At 43.8% G+C, this 24926-nt stretch overlaps 1 protein-coding gene across 2 annotated transcripts in view; it reads right to left on the reverse strand.

The window, feature by feature from the left end:
• DSCAM (DS cell adhesion molecule) overlaps positions 1-24926 on the reverse strand; it is a 609674-nt gene that overhangs the window by 64779 nt on the left and 519969 nt on the right. For both annotated transcript variants that reach the window (XM_073584700.1, XM_073584699.1), the window contains exon 27: positions 15188-15364. In XM_073584700.1, the coding sequence (XP_073440801.1) occupies positions 15188-15364 (177 nt within the window). The remainder of the gene's footprint in view (positions 1-15187; positions 15365-24926) is intronic.

Raw genomic sequence — 24926 nt, forward strand, 5'->3', positions numbered from 1 at the left:
GCATTTTTCTAATGCACACCAGAGCAACTGGGTCTCGCTGCTTCCTTGGGCTGAATTCGCCCACAACAATCACCCCAACGAATCCTCTTCCTAGTCCCCCTTTTTGGTGGTTTTCGGACAGCACCCGGGCATTCCCCTTCCCGTTTCCCCCGCCTCGGGCGTGCCGGCGGCAGACTCCTTGTCCTCAGAATTCTCTAAAATTTGGGAGGAGACAAAAGGGGCCCTTGAGAGAGCTAGCGATCGGATGAAGAGGTACGCCGACAAGAAACGCCTTGACGCTCCTCCTTATCAGGCGGGCGATAAGGTCTGGCTATCCTCGCATTTCGTCCGCCTTAAGATCCCCTCTTATAAATTGGGTCCACGTTATATTGGTCCCTTTGAGATTTTGAGTCGCATCAATGACGTGGCCTATAAACTAAAGCTACCTGCCTCTCTGCGAATTCCCAATACCTTCCACGTCTCGCTCCTCAAACCCACAGTATTTAATCGCTTTCACCCAGCTTCCTCCCGCGCCCCTCAACCTAGCACCGCAGAAGACATCTTTGATGTCAAGGACATCTTGGCAAAGAAGACCGTCAGGGGTAGGACCTTTTTTCTTATTGATTGGAAAGGGTTCGGTCCTGAGGAGAGGTCGTGGGAACCCTGAGAAAACATCAATGCCCCTCATATCATTAGAAAATTCTTATCCCGCCTTAAGAAGGAGGGGAGTAAGAGAGGGGGTACTGTTGCACCCGCCAGCGCTCACCTGGGGTCCTCCTCCTGCCGGCGCTCCCCCTCTCCGCTCTCACACCGTCCCCTGTCTGGCTTTGCAGGGGTTCGGCGCGTCGGAGGTCCGCGCATGCGCGCTCGCCCTTCCTCGGCCTCTGTGCATCCTGGGGGCACGTGACCCAGTGGCCCCGCCCTATCATGGCGGCGCCCACCGGGTATTTCAGCTGGGCGTCGGGACAGGTAAGACGCCTGTGTGTCTTAGCCCGTGGCGCCTGCTATCCTTGCGCAGCGTCACCCTTGGCCATCAGGTCCCCGCGCACCCTCTGTACTGCGCTCTGCTCTCTGCCTTGGTCCCCGTCTGTAGCCTGCTCCCGTGTCTCCCTGTCACTGCCTACCTTCCTCCCTGGTTCCTCTGTTTTCCCTCCTCCTGTGTTCCCTGGTCCGGTCCCTCTCCTGTACCTCTGCCCCTATTGTTGCCTGCCTCCTGTACATTACGCTCCTTCCCCTATCTCGTTCTTTGTCTCATTCCCTAGGTCCAATCTCGGTTCCGTCCTGACCCTTCTGGCTTCCACTGCCTGCTTCCTGCTACCTTGGATCTACTCTGCCCCTCGTATACCTTCCCACACTCTGATCTGCTCTCCTGTATTTACCCCGGGTCATCCCTTTGGTTCCGGCTGTCGTGGTTCCATCTCCCTTGGGCCTGCCCCTAACACTCCCTGTATAGGGGGTGGTCATCACCTGGTCCGCTCGCCCTCGGGGGCTCTGGAGCCACGACCCAGAGGGTCCACTCTCAGGTTTCTACCTAGAACCCTAACACCACTGTCCCTTTATGAGGTAAAAACTCTGAAACGCTTCCATGGATCCCGGTGATTCTGACACTGTTTTCTCGTGACATATTGTACTTCATGATAGTGGTAAAATTTCATTCAAATAACTTGCGTTTATTTGTGAAAAAAACGGAAATTTGGAGAAAATTTTGAAAATTTTGCAATTTTCCAACTTTGAATTTTTATGCCCTTAAATCACAGAGATATGGCACAAAAAAAACTTAATAAGTAACATTTCACATATGTTTTCTGTACATCAGCACAATTTTGGAACCAACATTTTTGTTTGTTAGGAAGTTATAAGGGTTAAAAGTTGACCAGAGATTTCTCATTTCTGCAGCACCATTTTATTTTTACGGACCACATCACATTTGAAGTCACTTTGAGGGGTCTATATGATAGAAAATACCCAAAAGTGACACCATTCTAGAAACTGCACCCCTCAAGGTGCTCAAAACCATATTCAAGAAGTTTATTAACCCTTCAGGTGCTTCACAGGAATTTTTTGAATGTTTAAAAAAAAATGAACATTTAACTTTTTTTTCACAAAAAAATTCCTTCAGGTCCAATTTTTTTATTTTGCCAAGGGTAACAGGAGAAGTTGGACTGCAAAAGTTATTGTGCAATTTGTCCTGAGTACGCTGATACCTGATATGTGGGGGGGAACCACTGTTTCGGCGTATGGCAGAGCTCAGAAGGGAAGGAGCACCGTTTGACTTTTTCAATGCAAAATTGGCTGGTATTCAGATCGGACGCCATGTCACGATTGGAGAGGCCCTGACGTACCTAAACAGTGGAAACCCCCCACAAGTAACCCCATTTTGGAATCTAGACCCCCCCAAGGAACTTATTTAGATATGTGGTGAGGACTTTGATCCCACAAGGGCTTCACAGAAGTTTATAACGTACAGCTGTACAATTAAAAAATCATATTTTTTCCACAAAAACAATCTTTTCACCCCCAATTTTTATTTTCCCAGGGTAACAGGACCCGAAAAGTTATTATGCAATTTGTCCTGAGTACGCTGATACCCCACATGTGGGTGTAAACCACTATTTGGGCGCATGGCAGAGCACGGAAGGGAAGCAGCGCCATTTGACTTTTTTGGCTGGAATTGAGATCGGACTCCATGTCGCGTTTGGAAAGACCCTGATGTGCCTAAACAGTGAAAACCCCCCACAAGTGACCCCATTTTGGAAACTAGACCCCCCCAAGGAACTTATCTAGATGTGTGGTGAGCACTTTGAACCCCCAAGGGCTTCACAGAAGTTTATAACGCCCGGGTGTGAAAATAAAAAAAAAATCATATTTTTTCCACAAACATGATCTTTTAGTCCCCAATTTTTTTTATTTTCCCAAGGGTAACAGGAGAAATTGGACCCCAAAAGTTGTTGTCCAATTTGTCCTGAGTACGCTGATACCTCACATGTGGGAGAAAACTACTGTATGGGGACACATCGGGGCTCGGAAGGGAAGTAGTGACGTTTTGGAATGCAGACTTTGATGGAATGGTCTGCGGGTGTCATGTCACGTTTGGAGAGCCTCTGATGTACCTAAACTGTTGAAACTCCCCACAAGTGAGCACATTTTGGAAACTAGACCCCCAACGGAACTTATCTAGATGTGTGGTGAGCACTTTGAACCCCAAAGTGCTTCACAGAAGTTTATAACACCCGGGCGTGAAAATAAAAAAATCATATTTTTTTCCACAAAAAATGATATTTTTGCCCCCAATTCTTTAATTTCCTAAGGGTAACAGGAGAAATTGGACCCCAAAAGTTGTTTTGCAATTTGTCCTGAGTAGGCTGATACCCCATATGTGGGGGTAAACCTCTGTTTGGGCGCATGGCAGAGCTTGGAAGGGAAGGAGCACCATTTGACTTTTTCAACACAGAATTGGCTGGAATTGAGATCACCTGATGTGTCCAAACAGTGGAAACCCCCCAATTCTAACTCCAACCCTAACACCGCTAACCCTAATCTCAGCCCTAACCCTAGCCCTAGTCCTAGCTCTAACCCTAATGGGAAAATGGAAATAAATACATTTTTTAAATTTTATTATTTTTCCCTAACTAAGGGGGTGATAACGGGGGGTTTGATTTACTATTTATAGCGGGTTTTTATGTTTGGCAGCTGTCGCACGCTAAAAGACGCTTTTTAATGTAAAAAGAGTTTTTGCCATCACCACATTTTGAGAGCTATAATTTTTCCATATTTTGACCCACCAAGTCTTATTTTTTGCGGGACAAGTTGACATTTTTATTGGTACCATTTTCGGGCACGTGACATTTTTCATCGCTTTTTATTCCGATTTTTGGGACGCAGAATGAACAAAAACCAGCATTTCAAGAATTTCTTTTGGAGGGTGCGTTTACACCGTTCCACGTGCGGTAAAATTGATAGAGCGGTTTTATTCTACGGGTCAGTACGATTACAGCGATACCTCATTTAGGTCATTTTTTTATGTTTTTGTCGGTTTTATGCAATGAAAACAATTTTATATAAAAAATAATTATTTTTGCATCGCTTTATTCTGCGAGCTATAATTTTTTTATTTTTTCGCTGATGCCGCTCGTTTTTTGCGGGACAAGATGTCATTTTCAGCGGTACCATGGTTATTTATATCCGTCTTTTTGATCGCGTGTTATTGCACTTTTTGTTCGGCGGTATGATAATAAAGCATTATTTTTTGTTTTTTTATTTTTTAAGCGGTTTGCTAAGGAGGTTAACTAATGGGACAGTTTTATAGGGCGGGTCGTTACGGATGCGGCGATTCCAAATATGTGTACTTTTATTGTTTTTTTTTTATTTCCAAAAAATGAATTTATTAGGGAATTTTTTTTTATTTATTTAGCGATTTTTTATATAAATTATTTTTACACTTTTTTTAACTTTATTACATTGTCCCAGGGGGGACATCACTGTCATGTGACAGATCGCTGATCTGTCACATCACAGATCGCTGTGACAGATCAGCGATCTGTCACAGGCAGTGGAGAAAGCTTCCTCGTGCTTGCGCTTTGCAGGCACTGAGGAAGCCGGCTCCCTGCAGGCCCCCGAAGGTCCCCGCCGCCATTTTGGATCCGGGGACCTGCAGGGAAGAAGGCCCCCGCAGCAGCGCTGCACATTGTGCTGCTGTGGGGGTCTCAGGGAAGCACGGAGGGAGCCCCCTCCCTGCCAATGCTTCCCTAAACCTCCGGTACCCTGCGATCGTGTTTGATCGCAGTGTGCCAGGGGTTAACGTGTCGGGGGTGGTCCGTGACCGCCCCTGACACATAGTGCCGGGTGTCAGCTGTGATAACAGCTGTCAGCTGACACCTGGCTGCGATCAGCGGCGCTCACCACGTGGGCGCCGCTGATCGCTATGACGTACTATCCCATCCCTGGGAATTAAGTCCCAGGGCACATGGACGGGATATTAAGTCATATGGCAGAAAGGGGTTAACCACATCCGTGATCTCATAAGGGCTAATAAACTTAGGCCCCAATTTTGGCAACGGACCCTTAAGTTTAATGTTCCTGGTGGACAGCCACACTTTATCCCCAACCCGAAGGGTGGGTCCCACAGTCCATCTCCAGTCCGCAAAAAGCTTAAATGTCCTCTGAGCCTCCCCAATATTCTTTTGTACCTCCCGCCATAAATTCCTCATCTGCTGTACAGCAATATCAGCCCCCGGGCAACCGGAGTTCCGGTGAGAAAACTCCCCAAAGTGTGGATTAAACCCATAGTTACAGAAGAAAGGGGAGTTATCTGTAGAGTGGTTAATACGGTTATTAAACGCAAATTCTCCTAAAGGTAAGGCATCGGACCAGTCCTCTTGACTGGAAGTGGCAAGGCAGCGCAAAATCTGCTCTAACGACTGATTGGTCCGTTCTGTCTGACCATTGGTCTCCGGACGGTAAGCAGATGAAAAGGACAACTCAATACCCAACCTTTTACAAAACTCCCTCCAAAACCTGGACACAAACTGCACACCACGGTCAGACACCACATTCAAGGACACACCATGCAAACGCACCACATGTTGAACGAACAACCTAGACAAGGTCTCCGCAGAGGGTATTGCCATTAAGGTTACAAAGTGTGCTTGCTTCGTAAACCTGTCCTCCATCACCCAGACGACAGTATGACCCTTGGAGGGAGGAAGACTGATGATAATGTTCATGGACAGATGTGTTCATGGTCTATCAGGAACTGGCAAAGGCACAAATTCCCAGGGCTGGCCAGTTATGAGAGCTCTTAGCGTGGACACAAACTTCACAGGCAGACACAAACTTTCTCACATCAGATGTAAGCGAGGCCCACCAAAAAACCCTTGCGATGGCCACACTAGTGGCCGAAATCCCCGGATGTCCACTCAGCGAAGAATCATGGAACACCTGGAGGACTTTGAGTCGAAGTTGGACCGGAACAAACAATTTTCCCACTGGCTTGGACGGGGGAGCCTGGGACTGGGCTTCCCGAATCTCCCGTTCCAACCGTGCAGACACATCAGCCACCACCACCCTGGGTTGAAGAATGGATGATGGAGGCATGTGGGAGAAACTGGATCCAGACTCCGGGACAAGGCATCGGCCTTCACATTCTTGGATCTCGGACAAAAAGTGATCGAAAACTGGAACCGGGAAAATAAAGTGGCCATCTGGCTTGCCTGGGGGTCAACCTTTTAGCAGACTCAATATACGCCAGGTTCTTGTGGTCCATAACTACAGTAATGGGATGAACCTCCCCCTCCAAAAAATGCCTCCGTTCTTCAAAGGCCAACTTAAACGCAAGAAGTTCCCACTTCATAATTTCTTTAATCCGGGGAGAATATCTTGGAGAAGAAGGCACATGGTCTCAGATTGGTCAAGGTGGCAGGCACCTGGCACAACACCACCCCCACCTCCAAGACGTCAACCTCCACCGCAAAAGGTTCAGATGGATCCAGTTGAACCAGAACAGGGGCAGTCATAAAACATTTTTTGAGAGTGAGAAACGCAGCAACTGCTGAGTCAGACCAGTTCTAAACGTCAGCCCCCTTCTGTGTCAAGTCAGTGAGGGGCTTGACAACCTGAGAGAAACCTTTAATAAACCTCCGGTAGTAATTGGCATTTCTCTAGCTTAGCGAAAAGTTGGTTCTCCCTGAGTCTCTGAAGAACCGCCCGAAAGGTGACCAATATGTGATTGCTTATCAAGTGAATAAACCAGAATGTCATCCAAGTATATAACCAAAAACCTCCCAATAAAATCAGAGAAAACACGATTGAAAAACCGCAGGGGCACTGGTCAGACCAAACGGCATAACTAAATTTTCAAATAGCTCTTCTGAGGTGAGAAACGTAGATCTCCACTCGTCCCCCTCCCGCACCAGGTTGAGGTTATATGCCCCCCGCAAATCTAGTTTTGAAAGCTATTGGGTCCCGGACAATTGGCTACACAAATTGGGAGTGAGTGGGAGGGAATATTTGTTTGTTACAGTAGTTTTATTTTATATCCAGAGGTTGTCTTCTCACAACAGATGTATGAGAGCTGGTAGCATTGCTGCACAGGTTACAGGGGTGGGGATCCGACTGTCAGTGCTCAGACCATACACAGAGGTTACAGAGATGATGGGGCTCGCATGTCAGTGCTCAGACCATACACAGAGGTTACAGGGGTGGGGGGTCCACCTGTCAGTGCTCAGACCATACATAGAGGTTATAGGGGTATTCAGGGTCCACCTGTCAGTGCTCAGACTATGCATAGAGTTGTCATGGAAGAAGATTCTAGGTGCCACCGGTGAAGCGCTAGTGACCTCCATGCTCAAGAGAGTTAAGGCAGTGCTTTTAATTATTTTTAAATAATTGTGACAACACAAAATATTAGGAGTGTACTCACTTTTGTTGCCAGTGGTTTAGACATTAATGGCTGTGTGTTGAGTTACTTTAGAGGACACCAAATTTACACTTTTATACTCTATCGATCGATCTATCTATTATCAATCATCTATTTATCTAGTATCTATCTATTATCGATTATTTATCTATCATATCTAATATCCATCTATTACCTATTAATCTATCATCTATCTACCTACCTATCTATCATCAATTTATCTATCTATATATCATCTATGTATCTACCTATTATCTATTATTTATGTATCGTATCTATCTTATCGTATCGTATCGTATTTAATCTATTCCATCTCTATCTTTGCCTGTTTTTCAATCCTCATAAATCCCTGCCATGTTACTAGTATCTGCTATATTTCACTGATCAGTAACAGATATATGAGGCCACATACAGATATTGGAGGCCACATACAGATATTGGAGGCCACATACAGATATTGGAGGTCACATACACAAATCATTTCTGTACCTTGAGTCAAAGGGCTATTGTATTTATTGAGAAAATATTATGAGACGTTTATCCGGAAAGACAATCTGAGTCACAGTCTATAAATACGGGAGACATATTTAGCTTCTCGGTGAGTTGCCGCAGGGCTGCATTGTTACCCTTCTGCTGTATGCGATGCATGACTTATATAGATTGTGTCCCATTTACTCCATCGTACCATTCATAATAAAATATAACTTTAGTAAGCTTCCTTCTGTAATTCCTGTGTTGAAATATTTAGGCTTGGTTCACACGTAGCGGAACTCTCGCGGAAATGTGAAATTCGATGACGTCGTGCGAATGACCGCGAGACTTCGCGATCCCGCGAGAACGGACGTCATCGCTCGCAAAGGCTTACTGGGACCGGGAGCGTGGAGAGAGGCGGGAAGGCTGCGCGGGACGTCGGAAGGTGAGAATAACAATATTTTTTATTTTAAATTCTATTTTTTACAGGGATATTGTACCCAATGCCCGGAGGACAGTCTCCTCTCCTCCGGACCGTGGGTAACATCCGCAAATGTTCTGCTTACTTTTCGCATTGTGTGCACAGCCACATGCAGAAAGTAAGCAGAACAATGCATTCCTATGGGTGCGGGATCGCCGCGATTCCGCGAAATTAATGAGCATGCTGCATTTTTTACCGCGAAGCGATTCCGCCGCGGTAAAAACCGCAGCATTAGCACAGCATTGCGGAATCCCATAAGAATGCATGGGATGGCAAAATCGCGCGGTTAAAACCGCTGCGGAAACGCGACAAAACCGCCACGTGTGAACTCAGCCTTAGACCAAGCAAGTGGTTTTGAGTGAATAAGGTATGGGGGGTCCGTTCTCTCCTCCATACTTAGTAAATGAAAGAAAAATTGCAAGGTATATTGATTTTTTCAGAAGATTGCAGGGAAGAGGTCGCAGAGTATTAGGTGCACTGTATTCTAAAAACAAAAAGTCCACGTAAAATGTTTTTTGTGCTCATTGCCAAGGAGCTGCGGAGAAAGTGTGGGTTTTTTTGGCAAAAGGAAAAAAAAAACATGTTGCCCTCTTGGAAAAATTTAGGTTGCGTTGATTGAGATAAATACAGTACACCTGTGGAAATAATACTTGTGACCTTTTGCAAAGACATTTAACCTGGGACACCTATAAACTTAGATCTGCAGGATTAGAAAGTAAAAGTTTGTAACTGGATCAAAAACTGGCTCAAATATTGACCGCACCCAGAGAGTTGCGGTGAATGATGGCAACTCTGAATGGACTCCAGCTGTGAGTGCTGACCCAAGATTCAGTGCTGGGTCCCCTATTATTCAACTGATAAAAGACATGATATAGTGTAGTCTATGGAGGATGTTCATAAGTCACAGGCCGCCTTCGAAAAACTGAGTGTTTGGACATCCACGTGGCAGGTTCAATTGGAGAAATGTAAAGCTATGCGCATGAGAGCTAATAATCTGAGAACATCATATGTTCTAGAGAAAACTAGGAGAGTCGCTTGTAGAGAAGGACCTGGGTATATTCTTGGTCACAGTCACAGACTAAATAGCAGCATCTACTGTCAATCAGCGTTTTCATAGAACAGCAGGATATTATCATGTATTATAAGGGTCCTGTTACATTTAGTGATGCACCAGTGATCCCGACAACGATTTGACCCAGTCAGGATCGCTGGTACATCGCTAAATGGTCGCTATTGAACTGCCAAACAGGCAGATCTCACCAGCGACGCAGCAGCGATAAGCGATTAGTCGGCGGTCGCTGTTACCTTTCACACCACAGCGATGATGACAACTTCCGCCTGCATCCATGCGTCGCTAGTCAGCGACAGCGGGACGCCAACGACGAAAAAAAATGCCCCAGGACATTTGAGCGCGATCAGCGATATCCAGCGGAGGGGGGGGGGGGGGGGCGGTCGCAGGTACGAGTCACATAAAGCGAGATCGCTAGCGATATCGCTGTTGCGTCACAAAATCGGTGACGCTATAGCGATATCGCTAGCGATCTTGCTATGTGCGAAAGGCCCTTAAGAGGTATGAACTCATGGGACACGGATGTAGAAAGCCATAGTACCATCTGGGATATGCAAATCAGTTCTGGCCCTGGAGCTAGAAAAGGTACAAAGAAGAGCTACAAAACTGATAAGGGCATTGTGATTAAGGGAAAAGATTAAAGAAATACATTTATTTAGTCTTCAGAAGGGGGTGACATGATAAACTTGTACAAGTGCATTAATGGCCCATACAAAAAATATACTTAAGAGCTGATTCATGTAAAACCCCCTCAAAAGACAAGAGGCTACTCCCTCCGACTGGTGAAAAAAAAAGCTTCAATCTCCAGAGGAGCAAAGGCTTCTTTACCATAAGAACTATTAATCTGTAGAATAGTCGACCACAGGAGTCGGTCACAGCGGGAGCGGACGATGGTTTCAGAAAGGATTAGATGGAGAGTTTTATTTTTTTTTTAGAAGAAAATAACATGAATCCGGTACTTATGTAAATGTATGAACTTCATGTTCTGAATGTTGATCTTGTTGAATTACACTCAGGAGGGAAACACTGTGTTCTGGTCATACTTATAGCTCTTCCTTATGTCCTTTCCTATCCCTCGGTTGAACAATATGGCAATTTATCTTTTTTTTTTTTTACAACTGCAATATGTATAGCTTAATGATAATAATAATAATAATAATTTTTATTTATATAGCGCCAACATATTCCGCAGCACTTTACAATTAAGCGGGGACATGTACAGACAATAAATTCAATACAAGTTAAGACAATTCAAACAGTGACATTAGGAGTGAGGTCCCTGCTCGCAAGCTGACACTCTACAAGGAAATGGGGGGACACAGTAGGTGAAAAATGCTTGTTAATTCAGGTCTGGCAAATATAATAGGGATTTTCATATAAAGCTGCATGATCCGGTCATCAGCCCGTGTGTTTAAGTGCAATAGACAAGTATCAAGTGCAGTTATCATGTGCATGAAGGGTGTGGAGACAGATGAATAGTAGGGTGCAGATTCAGAATAATATTTGGAAGGAGGGAACAGGGCAAAGTTAGCTTGCTGGGTAGTTGATGTGGTAGGCTTGTTTGAAGAGATGGGTTTTCAAAGCGCGCTTGAATAGGTCAGGGCTAGGTATCAGTCTGATCGCCTGGGGAAGTGCATTCCAGAGAGCTGGAGCAGCACGAGAGAAGTCTTGGAGGCGGAGGTGCGAGGTTCGGATTACGGGGGATGTTAGTCTTAGGTCATTTGTAGGGCGATAGACAGAGATGAGAGAGGAGATATAAGGCGGTGCAGAACAGTGGAGAGCTTTGTGGGTGAGAGAGATGAGTTTATACTGCACCCTGTAGCGAATAGGTAGCCAGTGTAATGACTGGCACAAGATGGAGGCATCGGTGAAGCGGCTGGACAGAAATATGACCCTGGCTGCCGCATTCAAGATGGTTTGGAGAGGAGAAAGTTTGGTAAGAGGGAGACCGATCAGAAGAGAGTTGCAGTAGTCCAGGCGAGAATGAATAAGAGCGACAGTAAGAGTCTTAGCAGTTTCAAAGGTGAGAAAAGGTCGGATTCTGGAGATGTTTTTAAGATGCAGGTGACAAGAGCGACTGAGTGATCGGATGTACGGAGTAAAGGAAAGTTCAGTGTCGAATATGACCCCAAGACAGCGGGCATGCTGCTTGGGAGTTATGGTTGAACCCTCCAGGGTTATTTCGATGTTAGGTAGAGTGAGGTTAGTAGAGGGGAGAAACACAATGATAATCCGACTATCCGGTCAGCAAAGGGGTCAGCAGAGCAGCACATATAGTAATATATTAACCCATCTTGCAGACATTTTTTTATTCTTGCCCTAAACTTGCCTCCGGGTTATTTGCTAACTTTTTCCTCCGTTGAGAAGTTGAATCATGGACCGTTTTTCTACTAGAAAGTCAAGGTTACGAAGCATGGAAATGATTCAATTTAGAAGAATGATCATGCACAATGAGGTCATTAGCTCTTGGAGGGAGAAAGAGAAAAAAGAGAGAGGGCTGCCGAGGAGCGCTCGCTTCATTTTACAAGACTGTAAATAATATATGCAGGAGAGAAGCTCGATAGAGATAACCTAAAAGTTTCTTTTCTGCCAGCAGTCCCCTTCAGGATGGCATACGGTGACACATTTGTACCTTTATACAGTATGCTGCATTATTAAAATCCCTCGCGCTTAGCACAATGCGGCGGGATGTTCGGTAATCTAAGTAACGTTCCGCTGGCGAACGTCCTGCTTTATGGTCATCATCAGCAAAAGATGCAAGCGATCGATAATATTCTGCCTGTATGATGAAAATAAATACCGTAAGTCTTTAGGGGGATTGCCCTATTTAACCTTAGAACTAGAAAAGAAAAATTACTATATGGAAAAAAAATACGTAAATTGGGGTCTGGGTGTTTGTTTGTGATTTTTCCCAATTGGAACCAAACAAAATGAAAACTTTTTTTTTCCCCAAAATGCTTTTGAACAGAAACATGAAGGCTCATAATTAGAGTTAGGCAAAAAGATCGAGGTTGCACCGGCCAGGACAGACTTCACTTTTGGCCGGTATCCTGAGCACAAAGACTGACACCGCCCCAGTCTTGCGTCCAGTCTGGTCTTCCAGGCCAAGACAGTCTTCACTTCTGGCTGGCATCCTGAGCAAGTCTGGAGTATATCGGCCACATCATTACGTCTCAGAAGCTAGTAAACGCTAGAGACGCCTATAGGATAGAAGTAAAGACCTGGTTGATCTGGATGAAAAAAAAAAAAAGGTGTTCAGCACACCATTAGATGAATTCCTGTGACTCCAGGATGGTGCTCGGAAAAAGCGACTGTGGTAATCAAACAAAAAAGTTCCAGAAACAAACATCCAAATCAGATTGTTGAATAGACGTTAAAACTTCATCTTTATTGCAAGGCCTTTAAAAACATATTGTTAAAATTGTAAATCCAGGGGATTACGCGTTTCGAACAAAAATTTTTGTTCGAAACGCGTAATCCCCTGGATTTACAATTTTAACAATATGTTTTTAAAGGCCTTGCAATAAAGATGAAGTTTTAACGTCTATTCAACAATCTGATTTGGATGTTTGTTGCTGGAACTTTTTAGTCTGGTTGATCTGGATACCATGGAGAATCAGACTGGGCGGCGATCGGTTGGCTGCGAATCTTCTACCCATAACTGTATATTGCTAATACAGTGCCAACATACAGCTCTGTGACACTGGGCACCTGCATGGGGAACTTGTAGGTAGAGTAACACCCTACTAGGGAAATTAATATAGCTTAATTGAGTTGATCATATTTGGCTTCTATGAAGATGGAAAAAGATTACAACTTATGATTTTCTACCTCTTGGTTGGGGGGCATTTAGAAGGATGTACCCACCAGCCAAGTGGTTTTATCTTCTTGAATTTGGGCAATACTCCTAGGAGCGGCATACAAAATGGCATAATTCTCCTTCATGAAGATGTAAAACTGACTGGCAGTGTGGATAGTAAACCAGGAGGTGCACTCTGAGCTTCTGGCTCCAGTTACATCTATAATCTTACGTCAGTCACCTCTGTGCCTCTAGTCATTAATTTCTCATCTCTCTGTGACCGAACACCATGACTCTGCCCTTTCGATATGTTCCTCATCTCCACAAGTACTCCATCTTTGTATCTGTACTGATCCGTGCCAATGAATAACATACAGAAAACAGGATACGCAACGCAGATTATGGGGGGTTGTAATGTACAGCATTACTTTTTGTGCATACATTAAACCCTTGAAAGGAACCTATTATCCAAAAATGAACTGTTATTCACAGATAATTCCGTCTTACATGGATAAAAAAGAATAAATAATGAGTGAATCTGTTCATCCATGCCTTCTATGGAGTTGTGCCCATCCACATCTAATGTAGGTAATTGTGTAGCCACTTGATTTTACAAGCTAAGTATGTTTAATTACTACACTTGGATAGCACCACCACCCACCACCCCTCTTTTTCCTTTTTTCTCTTCCCCCCTCCCCAAGTGTCCTGCTGATAAATTTAGTTTGCGGCTGCCACTAGAGGGAGCTCTGGAGCTTACCGCACACTGATTAAACATTGAACTCACTAATAACACTGTATGGAGACAGCTCCTGCTAGTGGTGTATGCAGGCAACTATAATTTTATCATTCAACCTTTTTTGGAACTTATGGACTTTATGGAATAAAAAGAACAGAAACTAGTTCAATTTTTGAACAAATCAAGCCAAACCTTCCAGGGGAGGCGCATCTAGACTAATCCTTTATTGCGATTTACAGTTCCTCTCACAGATCCTTCTCCATCTCTGTGTTTTCCAGTTCATCTAGGAGATTTACTTACAGTAAAGCCCCCCTACTCCAACCCCCTGAACTGCCATATGATGCCCCAAACCGTACAGGAACAACCGCTTTCAGATCTGGATGTGCTAGAATTTGCTGGGTTTGTGAAAGTTTTGGAAGGTCTAAGACAGAAGGGCCTGCTCAGGCCATCGTCAGTCTTGGCCTCTTTTCTCCAAGTGTCCATAGCAGCCACATGTACCACCTATACACCTTTAGATATGACAAGGATCAGTTAATTATTCCTTATGGGAAGAAAGAGAGAGGTTACACCAAGATAGATGGGTGGAAGAAATCATAAACACTCCGGTGAAGCCTCATTCATGTGGTTGCTGGGTGTAGAAATTGACTTGATGACACTTAATGACAAATAATGGACTAGAAGCCAAGCTTGGCATTTACAATTAAACATTAACCTTTCTGGGCCTAAAATTAATCTCCGCTTTCTCTAGTTACGGAGCGACAAAGAAAAGGTCTTTTCACGCCAACCAGTCACCTGAGCAAATACGGTAACCCTTAAAAGGGTCTCCAGATCCAGTGCTCCAGAGGCCCGCCCAGTATTTATGCCCCATCACATGGCGGTCTCATGTCGTACTAATGGCATCATAGCTTTCTAATCGGTAATGTAAGCAGTGACCACATGCAATACTATGAGTTCGAGGGCCATCAGGAAAAGGAAGAGTTAACTACAACTTCTTTTTTATCACTTGCAGCTTTTAATAACTTTTATAAAGTTGTATGACCCCTTTAAACTTTCTTGCATTTGAACCCTCTTCCCCTAGACGATGTCTCATTTTATAAGCTGAAAGGATCCAAGATCTAGCTTTGTGTGACCGACTTTGCCCAAAATGAAAGGGAGCTAAAACAAGTCTGTGAGCCTATACGGCCGTAGATTGTTTAGCAAATATAGGTTTTAAATGATGGGAGGAAAACTTAGGTTACCTCTCAGCCTCTTCAACCTCTGTTCTCGTCTTCTACGCCTGACAATCAGCAGTAAAGCAAACAGGAGCAGGACGCCGATCAGGATACAGGAAATGGTCACCAGCATTTTTATCCCCTTGTTGGTTGATAGTCCTTCTTCACTGGATTCTATGGACTTTATGAGTGGGGGGATCGTACCTGTGAAGAGGGGCAAAATATTAGTAAAAGAAGTGCAATGTTAGACAAGTCTTTAGGGCACTTGTGGTTCCCTGTTCAATGGAGGACAAGACTCATTATTGAGTGAACCGCTATATCGTCAGCAGCTCTCGTCTGTGGCAATCTAGTAGGATCTAGAACTTCACTGGGTCCGAACAAGGAAAGAAAATATCTTCAAAATGTATTGTTATATTACAGTCGTGGCCTACCACAGAAGGTGATGGCATATTGCCAGGGTTTGCCATCACTTTTTGATCGGTGGTTAGCACTGAGTAGTTAAAATGTCAATGCGACTTCGATCCTCTCGTTTTGACTATTGGTGGAGGTCCCACCAACAATATTTTAGTCTTCTGGAAATAAATAAATCAGTGGTGTACCAAATGTAGTTGCAGCTAAGCTCTATAGTCCAGGTGGTCTACATACATCCCTGCCATGACAGATGGTCTTGCATCGATCCTGACAGGGAGAGTAATGTCATTCAGTTGTGACCAGGGAGGAACTGAATGTTGGGGATGACAGAGCGCAGTAGGACACCTTCGGTTTGAAACTTTATGCAGATCCTACTGCTGAGTGGAATTTCTGATGGCACAGGTGTACAGGGACTGGTGGGTGTTTAGGCACTGGAGAGGGACGAGACAGCCAAGTTCACCAGCACTGACAACCCCTTCATCGTGACAAAGGGCAGCAATTTCTCTGGACCTGGTGAGCGTCTGGATTGGGGTTTGTGAGGCTGAAGATATGGATGTACTCAGAGAAGTCAGGCTTACATCAATTGAGTGGTGGTGGACAACGCTCGGCTCAGTCTCGGGCTTCATGTCTGGGTGCTGTAAATTGTGATGTAGTTGAGTAACACCAGGGCACGTTCACACTGAGCGTTCACGCTGTGATTTTTGCTGCAGGGACAAGAATTGCACTATGGTGTGGTGAAGGATGGCAATTCGTGGTAAAGCCAAGATGCGGGAATGGACAATAGATTTTTGGATATATGAGAAATGTCATATTTATGTGGTAAAACATTTATCAGTCCATAAGTTTTGTAACACTTTCTAGATACGCACCTGGAATAATGTTTAAAAATCTTGGCCAAGAATAGTAAATGTGAAGAAAAAAAGGATTACTTGAACTTCAATCCAAGCTGTCCTCACCGGTTCTGCACTGATCATGCGCAATACATCATTCACCAGCCGATGAGGCCAGTGATTGGCTGCTTAGGTCACCACTGGAAGATCAGTGGAGATGACTGGATTGGCGGTGCTGGATTCATGGAGAGGACTGGACTGGCGCTGCTGGATCGGTGGGGATGATTGGATTGGCGGTGTTAGATTCGTGAGGATGACTGGATTGGCGGTGCTGGATCGGTGGAATGACTGGATTGGCGGTGCTGGATCGGTGGGGATGACTGGATTGGTGGTTATGGATAGGTGAGGATGACTGGATTGGCGGTTATGGATAGGTGAGGATGACTGGATTGGCAGTGCTGGATCGGTGAAAATGACTGGATTAGCGGTGCTGGATCGGTGGGGATAACTGGATTGGTGGTTATGGATAGGTGAGGATGACTGGATTGGCGGTTATGGATAGGTGAGGATGACTGGATTGGCAGTGCTGGATCGGTGGGAATGACTGGATTGGCGGTGCTGGATCGGTGGGGATGACTGGATTGGTGGTTATGGATAGGTGAGGATGACTGGACTGGCAGCGCTAGATCAGTGGGTATGACTGGATTGGCGGTGCTGGATCGGTGGGGATGACTGGATTGGTGGTTATGGATCGGTGGGGATGACTGGATTGGTGGTTATGGATAGGTGAGGATGACTGGATTGGCAGTGCTAGATCAGTGGGTATGACTGCATTGGCTGTGCTGGATCAGTGACGATGACTGGATTGGCGGTGCAGGATCGGTGGTGATGACTGGTTACTTTATAATAGTCTTGGCCAAGTTTCTTACCATCCTGAAGAATGAGAATATGTGTACACATTTCCTTTCTGATCGTCAGCCATACCTCTGCATGCAGTCACTGAATAGAAAAATATCCAATGATTGTACACACTCTTCTGATATCATGCCGCTGACACAGCTGTTGGGTTTGGCACACTGTAGGGAAATCCTGATACATCGCTATAAACCCAGCACTGGGATGGTGTCGGGCCTTTACACAGTGAACTCTGATCCTTAGTTTCTATAAGGGTCTGATTTGTTATTATTACACTGCGTTCCAAATTATTATGCAAATTGGAGTTAAGTGTCATAAAGATGTAATTTTTTGTTTTTCCAATAAACTCATAGATGGTATTGTGTATCAGGGCTCTTTGGATCACTGAAATCAATCTCAAATTCCTGTGATAATTAGTTTACCAGGTGAGCCCAATTAAAGGAAAACTACTTAAGAATGATGTTCCACATTATTAAGCAGGGCACAGGTTTCAAGGAATTTAGGAAAGAAAAAGGACCTCTCTGCTGCTGAAAAGCATCAAATAGTGCAATGCCTTGGTCAAGAGATGAAAACATTAGATATTTCCCAAAAATTTAAACGTGACCATCGTACTGTTAAAAGATTTGTGGTTGATTCTGAGCACAGACATGTTTGTGCTGATAAAGGCAGAATGAGGAAGGTTTCTGCCAGGCAAGTTCATCGGATTAAGAGAGCAGCTGCTAAAAAGCCATTACAAACCAGCAAACAGATATTTAAAGCTGCTGGTGCCTCTGGACTCCCTCGAACCTCATGGTGTAGGATCCTTCAAAGGCTTGCTGTGGTGCATAAACCTACTATTCGGCCACCCCTAAAAAGTGTTCACAAGCAGAAATTGCAGCAGTGGGTCCAGACATACATAAAGACTATTTTTCATACAGTCTTGTTTACTGATGAGTGTCGAGCAACCCTGGATGGTCCAGATGGATGGAGTAGTGGATGGTTGGTGGATTGCCACTATGTCCCAACAAGGCTGCGACTTCAGCAAGGAGGAGGAGGAGTCATGTTTTGGGCCGGAATCATGGGGAAACAGCTGGTAGGGCTCTTTAAGGTTCCTGAAGGTGTGAAAATGACCTCTGCAAAGTACTGTATATAGAGTTTCTGACTGACAGCTGTCTTCCATGGTATAAAAAGCAGAAATGTGCCTTCAGGAGCAAAATCCTCTTCATGCATGACAATGCACCATCTCATGCTGCAAAGAATACCTCTGAGTCATTGACTGCTATAGGCATAAAAGGAGATAAACTCATGGTGTGGCCACCATCTTCCCCTGACCTCAACCCTGTAGAGAACCTTTGGAGTATCATCAAGCAAAAGATCTATGAGGGTGGGAGGCAGTTCACATCAAAACAGCAACTCTGGGAGGCTATTCCGACTTCATGCAAAGAAATACAAGCAGAAACTCTCCAAAAACTCCCAAGTTCAATGGATGCAAGAATTGTGAAGGTGATGTCACAGAAGGGTTCCTATGATAGCATGTAACTTGGCCTGTTAGTATGTTTTGGCGTTAAATAGCTTTTTTGTTCAGTGAATGTGACCTCCTAATGCTGCAAATTCCACAAATGAACATTTTCAGTTCTTTAAAACAGATCAAATGTTTAGAAATTCTACTGTGCCTAATAATTTGGAACAGTGCAATTTGAGCTTTTATTCATTTTGGAGATTATACTGTTATCATTGGGAGGTTTCTTCAATAAAATTTGATGTATACTCTAACGGGTGATGACTTTTATTAGACTGACTGTCATTTGTACCGACTATTTAGGAAAATCATAGAAAAATATCATTTGCATAATAATTTGGAACACAGTGTATTTGCATCTAGAAAAATTTGAAGTTACACTGAGAAGAAGCAAACTTTTTTTTGTTAAGGAATTTTCTTTTCTTGACTGTAAAAATGCAAAATGTTGCCAAGAAGTGAAGCTGGGACCGACTCGGGGGTATAATTTGCTGAATGGTCCTACTTAATGGAACGTCTTGTGGCGGTGATGATAAATGAGTCAATAAGGACGTGTCTGATAAGCAGCGAGCGCACACTCTGCACCAGGTAACCGCTGCTATATGCGGCCGACTAGTAAATCAATCTGAAGTTCATTCCAGACCAGGCGCCAGTAAATGACTAATCTGTCCTCACACAGATAGAAACAGAGGGACACCCCCCCTGCCCAAAAAGAGCTTTTATGATATCGATAACGAGAAAAGAACAAATTGCAAAAAGAGTGCGGTATAAAAAGTGCATGTTCACAATCTGGCAGTGGGTTACGATATTCCACGGACTTTAGAATCACAGTTTGTAGTTCTGCCGGCTGAGGGAACAGAAGATGAAGATCGAGGAATACCCCTTTAAAAATGAATGTGTCCTTTTTGTACATAGTTAAAATTTGTTAATAAATTTATTTAAATAAAAAAAAAATGAATGCACAAGTGGGAGATGATTTTGCATAATTTCCTCCCATGAAGTGTGAGAGATACCGAAGAGTCAAGTGCTACTGACAAATGTCCTGATATCTCTTTACAGCGATCAAAAAGATCCAATTTTTAGATACAGACCCCCCAAATCCTCTAACTAGTGAACCTGTTATTTCAGGTGACTGCTCAGAACCAGCTGTGTGTACATAGAGAATAACACCATTTCTGGACATTATATGACTTGTATCCTGCATTTTCACCAGTTTCCCCCTCTGCTATCTGATTTTCAGTTGTCTCTGAGCTGGTGGATGCAGACTAGTTGCTATGATGTCTCCCATACACAGATGAGGGATTCCTGCTCTCCTGTCTCTATGTAATACATTTTCAGGAACAAGAGCATGATGTAGGACAATATACAGCAGTACTAAGCAGTGTAGATGTGAATCCAGCTCTAGAGTGATATACAACACTTACTAAAAAGCAGCCGAACAAAATGTCTGTTTCACTCTGCTCTACCCTTACCTCTCCTTAGACATCAACAGGCAGCTGTAAACTGAACCCTCAGTGTGCTGGCAGTTTTGACAAAGACAGATTTTTACAGCAAATGATGAGTTCGGATGGAGATGTTACAAATGTCTCACAAGAGGAGAAAGAAGCAGGCATTTCTGATAAAGATATATGATGTACAAATCTTCTTATGTTGGCTACTGATGTATGCAAAAATTGATGAAATGCCAATGAGCATTTAAAGGGAACCTGTCACCATGTTTTCCACATCTAACCTACAGCCTCCACCTTTCAGCCCCATGTGACAGCATTCTAAATTGCTGTACACATGACCCCAATTCACTCTGACGGAAAAAAAAGAGCTTTTTAAAATATTCACCTACAGGGCTTTCTTGTCCAATGGGTGCATCCTCTATTCTTGTGATGCCGTCTTCCTTCTGTACTTCATGTGGATGAGGCATCCTATGTCATTCACACAGCGCTGCCCTTTGCGCTCCTGCGCAGGCGCATTCCTCTCCTGCGCAGACACACTTTTTTCTGAGGAAACAAAAAGCAAAAAACACAAATATCTTGAACTAAAAGTAAAAAATATACTGCAAATAATGCATAAAGGTAATAATAATAATAATAATAAGGGTATTTAGTAAACATAATTTTGATCAAAATAATGTACAAGCCATCCCGCCACGTCACGGCAACCCTTGTGGGACAGTCCCTACTCTAGTATTTAAAACCTTATCACTTGCCAAGTGGCGTGAATGTGAACAAGGGTCGAGCGGCTGAACCACTTGTAACAGCTTAGGCCAGACTGGATAGCTGTTACAAGTGGTTCAGCCGCTCGACCCTTGTTCACATTCACGCCACTTGGCAAGTGAAAAGGTTTTAAATACTAGAGTAGGGACTGTCCCACAAGGGTTGCCGTGACGTGGCGGGATGGCTTGTACATTATTTTGATCAAAATTATGTTTACTAAATACCCTTATTATTATTATTACCTTTATGCATTATTTGCAGTATATTTTTTACTTTTAGTTCAAGATATTTGTGTTTTTTGCTTTTTGTTTTCTCTGGTTAATGGTCATGTGTTAATATGCACTTACATTGTGCATACACATTAACTTACTTTTCTCAGTTCAGATTTGTTTTTTATTACTTTTTTCTGAGGGAAGAGCAAAATACTGTAATGCGCATGCGCCGCTGCTCTTCGGCCTTTCCCTACACAAGCACAGAACAGTACTTTGCTCTTCCCTCAGCAGGGCAGAGAAAAGAGAAATGTGCCTGCGCAGGTGAGCGAACGGGGACACAGTGTGGATGACGTAGGACGCGTCATCCACCAGAAGCAGAGAAGGAGGACGACATTGCAAGAAGAGTGGAGGTGTCGGATCAAGACCAGAGATGCCCATCGGACAGGACCACCCCGTGGGTGAGTAGTATAATAAAAGGTATTTTTACTTACAGGGCGAATCTGTGCAGTATACACGACAGGACGGTTCGTTACAAGACATCGCTGTGATAACCGTGCTATAATGAAGATTCAAAGTCACAGGAAGAAAAGTGGTGGAAACCAATGAGTACCGGAGGCTCTCTCCCACCCACATGGGGTGACATCTCTACTATTACATACTTATAACAGATTTAGTAGTACTTAATTGCATACAAGGCCACACCTGATTCCCTATTGGCAATATGACATAATAAATGTGTAAAAAATAAAATTCCTGAATCAGCAGCAGATGTCAGAGAAATGCAAACTCAGAGCTAAAAACAATCCAGCAGAATGATGACTGGGGGTTTCCTGAAAATTAGTGCATTTCCACTGATGTCATGCCTAGGGTCCTGACTAACTTTACAAGAAGTTTTACGTTTTGCTCTCTTTTACACTTTCTATTTTTTCAGTGTAGCTTTTTGGCGCTGGCACTGTGTCGTGTGATAAAACACTCCGGGATCGCCTTTGCTGGGGTCAAAGGTCACGTGCAGTCAGCATGAAACTCAGGCGCAGAGCGGGGATTCGTGTATAACTGACCCTGGGTCAGGTTTATTAACGGTGAAAGCAATGCAAAAGGAAATAAAACATAAAACAAATCCTTGCCTGTCCGGCACTAACTAAACAATGGACAACCTAACTACCAACTGGCGGGCTTCTCCCGTCCAGCCAAACCACAGTTGCAGTGGGCACTGCTTTCACTCACGTGTGTCTCTCACACAGACAGGCTCTCTGTGTTCCCAGGCTGAGACATTCACACAACCACCTGGCATACTTATATATCCACCTCCCATTATCCATTAGTAAGCAGGTGCGATACTGACCAGACTAGGCCACATAGGAGAGGAATCTGGGCGAGATATACCTGCCCTCATCCACTATTCCCACATGATTCTCACAGTCGCCAGATCAGGGAGAGTCATGGCTCGGCAGCTGGCACCATCTGTGCCTGAACAGCGCCAGCACATAAAGGATGATAAGTAGAAGTTATTTGGCAGAATAAACAATGGGCATCGAGGATTGTAGCCGGCTCTAATTAGTTTATTGGATAAAATCTGCCTCGCAGACAAGGATAATGGGGCCAAGCCGTAAAGATGGAAATGAGCAGAGGGAGACGCTTTTCTACCATGTGAGGGACCCTCGTAGCTGGAGGAAGCAGGGGATATCACAGATAGCGGCCGCCTGTCCTGGTCAACATATAATACCTATGGTGGCATTACCCGTCAGGAGGCACATCATTACTGATCGGGAAATAGCTGGTAAGACAGATATGGCTTCCATTCACTGTCGACAAGCAGAGTTATAGATGCACAACAGAAAAGAAAGCTGTTGAATGGAAAGAGGTAACCCTTTCCACAGGATGTGGGATAAATCATAGAATAATAGAATCATAGAGTTGGAAGGGACCTCCTGGGCCATCTGGTCCAACCCCCTGCTCAAAGCAGGATTCGCTAAATCATCCCAGTCAGATGTCTGTCCAGCCTCTGTTTGAAGACTTCCATTGAAGGAGAACTCACCACTTCTCATGGTAGCCTGTTCCACACATTGATCACTCTAACTGTCAAAAACTTTTTTCTAATATCTAATCTGTGTCTCCTCCCATTCAGTTTCATCCCATTGCTTCTAGTCTTTCCTTGTGCAAATGAGAATAAAGTTGATCCTTCTACAATGTGACAGCCCTTTAGATATTTGTAGACAGCTATTAAGTCTCCTCTCAGTCTTCTCTTTTGCAAACTAAACATTCCCAAATCGTGCAACCTTTCCTCATAAGACAGGGTTTGCAGACCGGTCACCATTCTGGTCGCTCTTTTCTGAACTTGCTCCAGTTTGTTGATGTCTTTTTTAAAATGTGGCACCCAAAACTGGACACAATATTCCAGATGAGGTCTGACCAAAGAGGAGTAGAGGGAAATAATGACTTCACGTGATCTAGACTGTATGCTTCTGTTAATACATCCTAGAATTGCATTTGCCTTTTTTGCTGCTGCATCACACTGTTGACTCATATTCAGTCTGTGATCTATTAGTATACCCAAGTCTTTTTCACATGTGCTGTCACTTAGCCCTATTCCTCCCATTCTGTATATGCTTTTTTCATTTTTATTGCCCAGATGTAGTACTTTGCATTTCTCCCTGTTAAAAACCATTCTGTTAGTTGCTGCCCACTTCTCCAGTTTATTTAAATCTTTTTGAATCCTCTCTCTCTCCTCTCTAGTATTAGCTATCCCTCCTAGCTTTGTGTCATCAGCAAATTTAATCAGTTTACCCTCAATTCCTTCATCTAAATCGTTGATAAAGATGTTGAACAATACAGGGCCCAGGACAGAGCCCTGTGGTACCCCACTTGAGACATTCTTCCAACTGGATGTGCAGCCATTTACGACCACTCTTTGGGTCCGATCACTAAGCCAGTTATGAATCCACCTAACAGTTGCCTTGTCCATTCCATACTTAGTCATTTTTTCAATAAGGATTGTATGAGAGACTTTGTCAAATGCTTTGCTGAAGTCAAGATATACTATATCTACAGCATTTCCTTGATCCAACCAATCAGTGATACCGTCATAGAAGGAAATTAAGTTAGTCTGACATGACTTATTAGTTACAAACCCATGCTGACTCTGTTTAATCACTTCATTCTTATCCAGGTATTGACATACATGTTGTTTAATAATTTGTTCAAAGATCTTTCCTGGTATAGAAGTCAGACTCACCGGCCTATAGTTGCCTGGGTCCACCTTCTTCCCCTTTTTGAAGATAGGAACAACATTTGCTCTTCTCCAGTCTTCTGGCACTTCTCCTGTTCTCCAAGAATTTTCAAAGATTATGGAGAGGGGTTCAAAAATTTCTTCTGCTATCTCCTTCAGTACTCTGGGGTGTAATTCATCTGGACCTGGAGACTTGAATTCATTTAGGTTAGCTAAGTGTTTCCTCACTATCTTTCTGTTTATAGATATCCTGGATTCTTCTATTCCCTTAATAGGACAGTGAATAACAGTTGATGTTACATTTCCTTTCTGAGAGAAAACAGATGCAAAATAGGAATTTAAAAGTTCAGCCTTCTCAACATCCTGTCTTACCATTTCATCATTTTCATCCTGTAAAAATCCTATAGCATCTTTGACTTTTCTTTTACTTTTGACATATCCCCAAAATCCTTTATTATTGCTTTTGA

Source organism: Dendrobates tinctorius, unplaced genomic scaffold, assembly GCF_039654945.1.
Source record: "Dendrobates tinctorius isolate UK_male_01 unplaced genomic scaffold, ASM3965494v1 ptg000084l, whole genome shotgun sequence".
NCBI classification, from domain to species: Eukaryota; Metazoa; Chordata; class Amphibia; order Anura; family Dendrobatidae; genus Dendrobates; species Dendrobates tinctorius.